The sequence below is a fragment of the Gadus chalcogrammus genome, chromosome 12, assembly GCF_026213295.1.
Source record: "Gadus chalcogrammus isolate NIFS_2021 chromosome 12, NIFS_Gcha_1.0, whole genome shotgun sequence".
NCBI lineage: Eukaryota > Metazoa > Chordata > Actinopteri > Gadiformes > Gadidae > Gadus > Gadus chalcogrammus.
Window position 1 is genome coordinate 17,456,590 of NC_079423.1, and position 11,325 is coordinate 17,467,914.

Here is an 11,325-nt window from a genome sequence, read left to right on the forward strand (position 1 = left end):
ACCACTGTGTCTACCACATGGGGATATTTAGAGAGGGTGTGCGTGTCTTTATGGGTGTATGTGTATTTGTACACTTTGTGCCTCTGAATGCGTCTATACTCTTTTGATTCTTCATCCATGCACGGTCAATCTGGCTCCATTGACAAGTGAACAAACAAATCAACTACTTGAAGTGAGGGAATTCCACCAAACAAACCCCAACTTTTCTACCCCCTAGAGACCAGCCTTCTGCATTCAACATATAAATATAGCAAATAATTACGATTCTTATACCAAAAATATTAATTTATATATTTGCAACAAAAGATCGATATTTGAGCAAAGAATAAAAAGTATCGCCATACTTTGACCTACGTTTTTATCCCCACACCTAGTATGATACTGTCTCTATGGAACCCATTCCGACTGTACTGTAGATCAGATAACCAGATGCACATGAGTTATGTGTTGTTGGAGGTGATAAACATAGTACCGGTTGAGAGCACCCAAGATAAACAGAAGAAGTGTAGGACGCTAGCTACCATAGCTACAGGCTAGTGGCTCTTATTGAGATCACATAAGACTGGCAGCAGAGGGGGGGCTGGGTAGAGATGAGAGGCTTCTTAAAGGACACACACACACACACACACACACACACACACACACACACACACACACACACACACACACACACACACACACACACACACACACACACACACACACACACACACACACACACACACACACACACACACACACACACTTTTATTACTCTTCACAATAAAAGACACTTAAGTCGGTAGAGTGCTCATATAATTAGAAAGCCTCACTTCAAAGCCTGGAGGACTGAAGAGGGAACATGTTTCTATCATGGGGAGTGGCTCATATCAGAGAAGAATATAAATAGCCTTTCTAGTACAGAAACACCATGTTGTTTCACAGCGCCACTTCCATTTGATGTGGGCTGTGTTGTCAAACAGGATTATTTCTTTAGTATCGTTTAATCTGGAGACACGAACACAACCCTGGAAACCATTGTGATGTGCTGGGAGAGAGTGGTTTGTTCTGATTAAATGCAGTAGGATTGGATTACTCACAGGCAGCATACGACTACAACCTCCTCCACACAAATAAACTACAGCAAATACAAAAAATTATTCATATGGTTTAATATACTAAATTATAAACGAGTATAGAATATAGAGTAGAACATATCTTGGAATAATTGTATAAAGTAAAGCAAGTCAAGTAAAATAATATAATATATTGTATATTAAGAAATGAGGAGAATGTATAAAATATATTTGAATAAAACAGTACATGGGCTTGTACTAATCGTACAGCTAATTGTACTTGTATAGCTGTTTTTAAAAAACTTAAGACGTATCTTTTGCTAATATCGCTTTTACTGTTTATGTATTACTTAACAACCCATTTGTTTTCTCTCTCTCTCTCTTAAACTCTAGCACTTTGAGATTTCTGAATGTAAAGTGCTCTACAAATTAAATATATTATTATTATTTATATTATTACATCATTGCATTACAAAGTTCAACAGCAGTGTGTATAATCAAGCATATAATAAAGGGTATAAGGGAGAACATAAGAGTATAATTAGTATTCTATAGTAAAGTATAAACAAGTTAATAACGGGGTAATGTGTATTGTGTGAGTACAATAGTGAATATCCAATACCTCAGTAAAGTACATAATGAGTATAAGAGGGTAAACATTCAGTGAGCGCTGACTCGTGTTGCAGGCTTTGCAGCCACAGAACAAAAAGGTATCCATGTCCAGGTAGGAGGGGCCACCAGGTGCTACACAGACCGGACTGTGTTCTCCCTGTCGGTCGAGGTTCTGCGTCGGGTTTTAGCAAGGGGACCAATCACAGCCCTCGCTGCTGCGTCGCTTCGAAGGAAGTAGGGGTGGGAAAAATAATAGATTCTACGATGCATCGTGAATCTCTCTAGAACGATAACGTCTCGATGCAGATAAATTAATAAATCATATTTGTTCGCCTGCTGCAACATTCTGTTCACCAGAGGGGGATCATTTTAGTAATTTTAAAATTATTTAATTTATCTTCAGTGTGCATTGGCCAATCTGATTTGTCTTGACACGATTGCGATTCAGCCTACGCATAAGCATGCACGCAAACTCACAGCCAGACACAAGAACTCCTTCTAATTCAAGAGCAGCTTTTTCTTTAATGACATAGAAAAGAAAGATTAGAAATAAAATAAAACTGAAACCTATTTTTTTACATACTTTCATATTGTGTTGTAATGCAAGCTGCATTGATTATTGCATTGTTCATAGAAAGTCTACTTTTGAAAAAAGCTTTCTCTAATAAAATATTAGATAAGTTAATTCATCTGCTGATGTCTTTAATGATCATCACGAAAGTAGGAAGTGATTAGCAAACTGAGAATCAAACTCAGATGTATATGTATATTTTTGAAAATCACGCATTGAATTGTTGCATCGATAATCGCTTTAGAATCGAATCGTTGACCTCATAATCGGAATCGCATCGAATCGTGAGGTGCCAAGAGATTCCCACCCCTCAAGGAAGGTTAAAATTTTTGGAGGCGCACGTCAGGCCCTTGCGATGGAGGCAAGGAGGGTCCGCAAGGAGGTCCGTAACCCCCTTGCGTTGCGTCAACGTGGGACCATAATCAGCCCTTAACAAGGGCTGAAGGGCTTAACCAAGGGCCCCTAACTTTAAACCAAGAGCCCCTATCTCGACAGACCAAGGGCCCCTACCTTTAAACCAGGGGCCCCTATCTCGACAGACCAAGGGCCCCTACCTTTAAACCAGGGGCCCCTATCTCGACAGACCAAGGGCCCCTACCTTTAAAGCAGGGGCCCCTATCTCGCCAGACCAAGGGCCCCTACCTTTAAACCAGGGGCCCCTATCTCGACAGACCAAGGGCCCCTACCTTTAAACCAGGGGCCCCTATCTCGACAGACCAAGGGCCCCTACCTTTAAACCAGGGGCCCCTACGTCTACACCAAATGCCCCTACCTCTTTCATGGGGGACCCTTGCACTCCAGGGGCCTCGTTCTGCCCCGGGGGCCCAACCTCTCTCCAGGGGCCCCCACGGTGGAGGCCACAATAGATGGCGGCTGTGGCCCCTCACTAGGTAGATAATTGTCTGCATTAACCTGGGAGGGCGACTTTGTTCATGAGGGAAAACCCGACCAGATGTAAGGGAGGGGGGGAGGAGGGATGGAGGGAGGCTAATGACTCACAGTCTATCATGTCGCCGTGGGTTACAGCAGGGGAACACCGAACATGTAACCCTACCGAGACACAGAGAAGCGGGATGTACCATGGATGTACTTGATCAAACAAATACCACCAACATGGCAGCTGGCTGGCTCAACGCGCTAGGGATGTTTTCCCCATCTTGTCCATAAAAAAGGTACAAACCCAGACAAAATAGATGGTTTAAATGCACACTTTTTCTAATCTAGCGTAGCATAGGTCTGCGTTATTAGTAGAGGATAATAGCATAGCACAGGTCTGAGTGACATTGCAATGTCTGGCATAGGCGACCCGACTGCATAGCATGTGTCATAGCATAAGCATTCCGAAGCCCATTCCAGGAAACGGGAGTTTGTATAATTGAACACTGTGAAACCCAGTGATAAACACTGGAGTGGACAGTTATTAATGGAAGATTATGAGAGATATCCTTTGGTGAGAGAAATTCTCTGTAGTGTTCCTGGGAGTGGAAAGTGAACCCGTGTGAGGCAGATACTACAGGGTTCAGCATGGGACAGTGAGAGGAACCTCCGACAAACCAAAACAATTCCTGAGGTGGAGTCAGTCACGCGAGGAGAATCTGAAATCGACCAGGCCTTCCTACAAGCCTTCCCGTTTAAAATTCCCAAACACCAGTTCTGCTCCGGCCCGAGATGAAAACACAGCCTGGCTTTGGAGCTTTTGGTGGATTACATTCCTCAGCAATGAGTAGAAAACGTCACCGTGTTTGAGGTTTTCTTTAACGTACTTCAAAGAAGCCATGCATCACCCAGCCACTACGTACCCCAGATCAGCCCCGAGGCAGAGACCAGGGGAGGGGCATCTTCTCAGGAGAGGGTGAATGGACGGCATTTACACTCTGCTGTTCTGGTGGCCACTGTGACTGCTCTCAAAGAGCGCCAACGCTCACATTCTCTCACACTCCACTGGGAACCGTTAGGGGTCCAGCATCTCGCTTAAGGAAACACTGACAACACTTGGGCCAGGGGAGCCAGCCTGCGAATCGGAACAGCACGCCACCACCCCCGTCCAGTTCCCAGATGACCCGGTCCGCGTCGCCCAATGAGGAGCAGTGTTCCCCAGCAGTTGTTTACTGGTGCGTTACCAGTGGACAGGAAGACCGGGTTCACTCACTAAACAACGTTTGCTTTATTGGACTAACAGAGCCATCCTCAGCGTCCGGGTCCGGATGGGTCTGGGGTGGAGGTGGGGAACACAGGGTGCTTGAGAAGACCCGGCACGCCACCCGGACATGGATTTAGGGCCTTGTTTTCACATGGCAGCCCGTGAATATGGCTGTGTGTGTACACTACAGACCGGGTTCTCAGGGCTACGCAGAGACCGGATTAGTTCAAATGGTTTGAACAGAGGTGGTGAAAGGGTGCATTGTCTAACTCGTCATTGGAAGCAGCATTGCGGAGGTGAACACAGACTCCAGCATGATGAAATTCAAGGAGGATCATGTTTTGAAATTGTTTTGGGGTGTATCAGGTACCCAAACACTGCCATATCTGCCGTTTCCTACACACACTATCCAGCTTGGTCTTACCCTGGCCTTCAACAACAAACCACTCTCCCCAGTCCCATCGAGGATCCAGACCACAGTCACAAACACACAAAGACCAGATCTGAATAAAACAGGACCGCAACGGACTATAATACATTCCCTCCAAGATGGCCACTTATGGACAAAGGGGACATCAGTGTCCCCCCTCTAACCCAAACCCCACCATTCAACTGCAGACGCTTTGGTATCAGGCATGAAGGAAATGAATACAGCTGTCAATCATTCTCTGGCTTGTTATCGTCTCCAGGCTTCTGATTGGCTGACAGCTGACAGAGGAGGGCCGCAGTATGGGTGCACGATCTGAAACTGTGGGATGGTACAAGTCACCATCTTTGTCCCCATGATTGTTTAAGGTCAAACGTTCTCGACTCAGATATATAGATATTGAAAACAAGAAGCCATTGAAAAGGTTACGTACAATTCACAAATGAAAGTCAGAGATTGTATTGCTGTTTCATTTCATTCATGACTCCACATCTAGCTCCACGGTAACCACATCCATCATGAATAGGCCATGGTCAGATTACATACAGAGCGTTTGATACGGTGCTCACACGGTCAGCCCCCAGCCAGCGGTCAGCGCGCTGCCAGGGGCATTGGGGCACAAAGGCATTCTTTGAAGCAAACTAAAATTGCTTTAATGTAGTTTAAATAGCTTTTAATGGTTATTGGTGGGAAACCGGCGGAATCACTGCACTCACTTTCATTCCGCCTCACCGATATTTGCTAATATGGCGGGAGAGGAGAGGCAGTGTGACCAACCAATTGAAGGCCGGGGAACAGACTTCCTCCAGTGTTCCTCCGACTGGGAATATTCCCCTCGGAACGACTGGAGAACATCCCACAGCTGGGTCTTCCATGGAAAACCTGGCTCCAACACCCGGCTATTATCAGGAAGGGCTAGCCTAGTTTTGGCCATGCAGAAGACTTCCTACGGGCTGTTATTCACACTCGGTCCACTGCTGAGTGATCACACCGATGCGGGGCTGCTCAGAGGAGAGGGAGGGAAGCGATGGAGGGAAAGGAATCAGCGAGGAGACTTCATATTAAAAGATTGACTAAATGCAAAAGTACTAACTTTGCAGATAGCTCCACACCTGGGGAAATATATGGTACTGCAAATCACCTTTCTGGGGTGCATTGACGAGCAAGCGTCTAAAACAAGGATTTGTAGGTTTCTGTTTTGGGCTCTGACTTCCTCTATAACATCACCAGTCATTGGTGCCTTCGTGTCTTTAATCAAGAAGGCATTTAAGACTAAATAAGATTGCCAATTTTCAGGTAATCTATTCCAACGTTCAGATATAAAAACACAAGGACTTCCTGAACTGTGAAGTCCAATGTAGCGGATATCTATAAATCATCGAGTATATTATGATATTATACTTGTGGAATGGTCAAAAAACAAAACAGAGAGCAGGGTTTTATAAAACTGTTCAGCAGAGACATGCTTTAGTGTCCTCATGCAGTCAGGGGCCATTTGGGGAACGCATTAAGACATTAAATTAAGTTATAATGATTCAGTTTCAGCAGGACCATCAGCCAGGCTCTCCACTGATTGGTTGCCGGTGAGGTGCGGGGGGGGGGGAGGGGGGGGGGAGGAATGCAGGCGATGATGGGGGAGGATGGGAGGTTAGCCGACCGTTCATGTCGTTGCGGAGGATTTACGGAGAGAACAACTCCCTTCCCATTAGTCACACGTGTAGAAACGATCATGGAGGCAGCCGGTACCTGACCCAAAGACAAATCTATAAATAAGGAACCGCCAGGGTCTTCCTGTGCACTTCCCCGTTCCCGTCCCGCGGGACTCATGTTCGTTAAGGTTATGAAATCAAAACGCTTCAGGAAAGGTTTGCACCAAACTGTCAGACCCCGTGTGGACTGCCGCTAAACTCCAGCGTGCTCCCTGGGCCGTTTCCAGATCACGGATAACCATTCAACATGGGACTGGACGCACACTTGACGTTTCACAGTAAAAGGCCCCTACCCTTTGGAAACACATCCATGTTTATACGAGGTAGAGGGTGCTGGGTGGTTATGGCCCGGTGCCAGAAAGCTTTGCTGGGTTTCAGTTCAACGACCTGAATCGACCAGGTCAGACGTCTGTGGTTGGACCATAGGCGGATAGATTCATAGGTACATGTAATCACATTACCTATTGATCTCCTTACACTTGAAGGATCAAGGAGGGTAGAATAGTGTAGAAGGCTCGCTACTCTCGTCCGAAAGACAGATGGTTCGAGCCCCGATGCCCACTGTCTACATGGAGGTTGAGCCAAGCAGCCATAACCCCTAGCTGCTCCATAATGACATGCATCTCAATTCAGTACGCGCTGTTTTAAGATAAAAGCTCCAGAACATCAAGGTGATGATAAAGAAGGGGAGCCACATCCAAGTGCGTGTTCCGATTGGTCGGAACGCTAGGCCCGCCCCTGGACAGTGCGTGGGATTGGTTAAAGAACCAGGGAGACCAGCCAGGTTATCCAGTTATCCAGAACCTTGTTCCGCTCATCCTGTAGAAAACAAACGGACTGAGATCTGCAGAAGAGATCACACAACTATAGACGCCCAAGAGAGGAAGGGGGAGGGAGGTGGGGGGAGAGCGAGAGACGGAGACGGTGGAGATACTAAGATAGAGGAGGTAGAGAGATAGGGGGTAGGAGAGAGAGGGGGCAGTAAGAGGGATAAAGGGAGGGGCAACACAGAGAGGAGGCAGGGAGACGACAAAGAAGATAAAGAGAAAAAGGTAGAGACCCAGGAAGACAGGTCGAGAGGGAGGGAGGGAGGGAGGGAGGGAGAGAGAGAGAGAGACAGACAGACAGACAGACAGACAGACAGACAGACAGACAGAGGGGAAGGGGAAGCGAAGAGGGAAAACAAATGTCGATCTAACCCAGGATTCCGGCTGAGGAATGGCGGACATCTCCCCAAACAGCCCTATCTGAAGAGGAGGGAGACCCTCTCTCCCTCACAGGAAGCTCTTGTTGACCCAACAGGGGATCCAGGGCACTAACACTGATGGGTTCCTATTTGTCTTATTCAAGGGCCTCAGCTAAACATGACAGAGAGTAGAGCTGAGGCGGAGTGCATCAGGGCTGCACCCATTCGTCAATCCAACGATCCATCTCTGCAGGCCAGATTTAGACCATGCATTATCCAAACTCATTAATAAAACTATAATTTTACCGTGGTTAAAAAATACCAAACATTTGCATTAGTTACATACACCGAAGAGACAGCAGATACGCTTCAGCAACAGTTAACGGGACGGAAAGACTTTGACAACTACCCTCGCTTCACTTGTAGAGAGACTCAAGCTGGGCTGTGTTTATCAAAGTAGCTAATGTGTGAAGCTAGCTCTCCCTCTCTCCCTCTCTCCCTTTCTCCCTCCCTCTCCACTGTAATCTAAACTTCTCCCCCCTTCATTAGACTGTGCCATGGTGCTCACGTTGTTAATAACTAGCTTCCAACAGTGCCTCCCACACAATTAAAGCTAACCTAACATTAACAACTCTGATAAAAACAATGAACCATCTCCTTCTCCCCAGCACCTCTGTGAAACACTAGGAGACCGTTTCAAAATAAAAGCATGGGGATATTAGCAGGGTTAACCAAACTAAAAGCATGCCATCTAGTTTTGCCTCTCCACCGCCCCTAAATCCTTGAAGCATCAGGACTCCCAATTCCTCAAGCGTTCTCTGTGTCACCATGACAGAGTGCTTGGAAAATGAACCACTGGGCAAAGTGTTCAGGGGGGATTAGTGTGGAATGGTTTAATGGAGGTTTCTCCAGGTACCAGAGGCCGTGGTAAAATATGAGACACCAGAGACAGGCCAAGGCCAACAGATCTGTTATTATCACAATGACCGTTGAAGGCGTCAGTCTTTTTTAGGCCAAGCTACAAGCGGAGAAGGAACGCTGTACTGGTAAATAGTCCCAGTGGATGATTCATTCTGCTTTCGTGGATACGAATTGTTGCATGTTGTAGGCTTTCCTCTGTCTTCTGCAGCAGACGATTCAACCATAAAAACACAGACAGGAACTGTTTAGCTGCGATCGAGTAAATAGGTTCAGGTTACCGCGATAAACCCTTAAACGGCTTGAAGAGACAGCATCTAGACTTTGGCGAGATATTAAATAAACCTCATCCTCCTAATCCCATCACAGTCGTTAAACCCTGTCTAGGATTATCCTACGATCGATTACATCTCTCATCCCCAAGGAATCCTATCCTTTCACTTTAGGATCGGGATGAAAATGCCCCGACATAAATGAAACTGAATCAAATGCAATGAAGAGGGTTGATCCTTTTTTGTGGTAACAGTCATCGGGCAACAGGTATCCACTCATTTTACATTCAGGGCATTTAGCAGACGCTTTTATCAAAAGCGATTTACCACAATTCCCACACAGCCTGCTCGTCTGAAGAAGTTAGGGTTAGGTGTCTTGCTCAGGGAAACCTTGACTGCATACAAACTAGCAACCTTCCGTCTACCCAATCATGAATCATTGAATAATAAGAGGACAGTGTTTCCTGAGGATGTATTTATTGTCATTTTCCCTGCAGGTGTAGCGATCAGGCCAACATAGACTGGACCCCACCTGCTCTACATGATTCATCCGACCACTAAGTCCAGCGTGCCTTTATTTCTGCAGTAACCCCGACGTGCAATTATCCCTGGCCACTGCCAGTAAAAGACGCGCACCTGGGCAACAGTAAGCAGTCTTCTTTTGATGAAGAGGGGCACAGATCTTGACCCAATACATGCTGTACCAAGATATACTGCCTCAAAATACAAACGATGTCTCACTCACATTGCATTAGGCTGGTATAATACGTCTATATGCAAGTAAATATGCAAAGCGACTGCAAGTATTGACGACAGTTGTCATCTTAAAGACAATAACCCATCTGCAAGACGCTACAGAACCTGATAACCCATTAGACGACAGCCATCACATTGACATTCACGTCTCAAACACATCAACTGGTTTCAAACCCATTCAACACTACATAAACACCCAGGTGTACTTTCCTTCCAGTCGTTCCTGCATACAATAACCAAGAACATGAATAATGTTCATGTTTATTGTACACAATCATAACATGCAAGCGTGTGTATGAAAATACACACACCTTGTCTACACCTTGTCTATATTTCCATTACCTTATATTACATTGGTGTTTGGTATTTTTACACTTTAATGTTTTGTAATGTCTTGCTTGAGCTGGGAAGTCGTGACAGAGACAGCCTCGGGATCAAAAAGTAATGTGAAACAAAAAACACAAAACTTACCCAGAAACTTCTTCACCTCCTCCAGGCTCATGTAGACGTTGACCCCCTCGTTGTTGTTGCTGACGGCCGGGGGAGAGCTGCCGGGGCCGGCGAGGCAGAAGGCCCCCTCCAGGCCGAGGAGACACAGGAGTCCCCCCAGCCTCCACAGCACCCAGTGAGGCCAGGCCCGAAGCCCCGGGATCCGGGGCTCACACCCGGGACTCGACCCCAACATAGCGGTGGTGCTCGTTGTTGTCTGGCATGCAGTTTTTGTGTTTCTCTCCGTGGTCCCCGCCTGAAACTAACCCCTTCTCATCCGTATCTAAAGGTAACCCCGGGAGGCAACATTACTCTGGACTTAATAACGTATAAAAACCGTACTTTTTATCCAGAGACTCACGAACCTTTTAATGGGTGTTCGCGCGAGATCCACAGCTGTCTATGGTACTCGGCGGCGGTGTTCTCGCGATGCGCAGCTAGCAACCAGCTAACTATGATAACCAGACTGGGGTGATCGGCCGCGGTCGGGCGTCCTCGGGTTTTCCAGTGTTTAATTAAATCCCAGCGCTTTTAATCACACCCACCAGATGTTGAGGTCCGGTAAAGTTTCATACTTGTACGAGTAAACACGATAAAAGCGCCTCAAAAAAGTTATGGCGCTAGTGGAACCAGTATTCCCCTTCCACGGTTCCTTCCTTCCCCGCTGTCCCACTTTTCGGTCTGTGGGAGAGAGAGGGCTGCGGCGCATGCGCTCATGCTCTTACGACAGGGTCTGAAGAAGCGCGGGTTCGTTTGATTCGGAACCAGATCCAGATTCATGCTAATTTATTAAACCCCAGGGAAATTGTTTAATTAAAGGTGCTCTGCTCAAGTTGTTCAAAAGGTAATATAAGTAGTCCTACAATTTGAAACACAAAAATAGTGGCCAAAGGATGGCAACACAAATATGAAATATATAGGAAGCAATAAACAGCGAGATATCGATAATGTTCATTCACATATAGTCATTAACATAAAGTGACTCAAATGCTTTGATAGTATTTCAGTCTCAAAGTTAATTAAAAACGAATGAATGACGATGAATAAAACACATAACGGTAACTTTAAATACTGCTTTGAGAAACGATGGATTTGAATTAATGCAAATAAGAGACTAGGAGAAGGCTTATTTGTTTAGAGAGGCAAATTCAGCTTTGGCATGTTACCCCAGAATCAAAATGCAGTCTTGC

The 11,325-nt window shown here is 46.0% G+C and overlaps 1 protein-coding gene across 2 annotated transcripts in view; it reads right to left on the minus strand.

Annotated features, from left to right (window-relative positions):
- ryk (receptor like tyrosine kinase) overlaps nucleotides 1-10,853 on the minus strand; it is a 45,518-nt gene extending 34,665 nt beyond the window's left edge. For both annotated transcript variants that reach the window (XM_056603607.1, XM_056603605.1), the window contains exon 1: nucleotides 10,118-10,853. In XM_056603607.1, the coding sequence (XP_056459582.1) occupies nucleotides 10,118-10,331 (214 nt within the window). In that variant the 5' untranslated portion in view covers nucleotides 10,332-10,853. The remainder of the gene's footprint in view (nucleotides 1-10,117) is intronic.
- Between the last annotated feature and the right edge of the window lie 472 nt (nucleotides 10,854-11,325).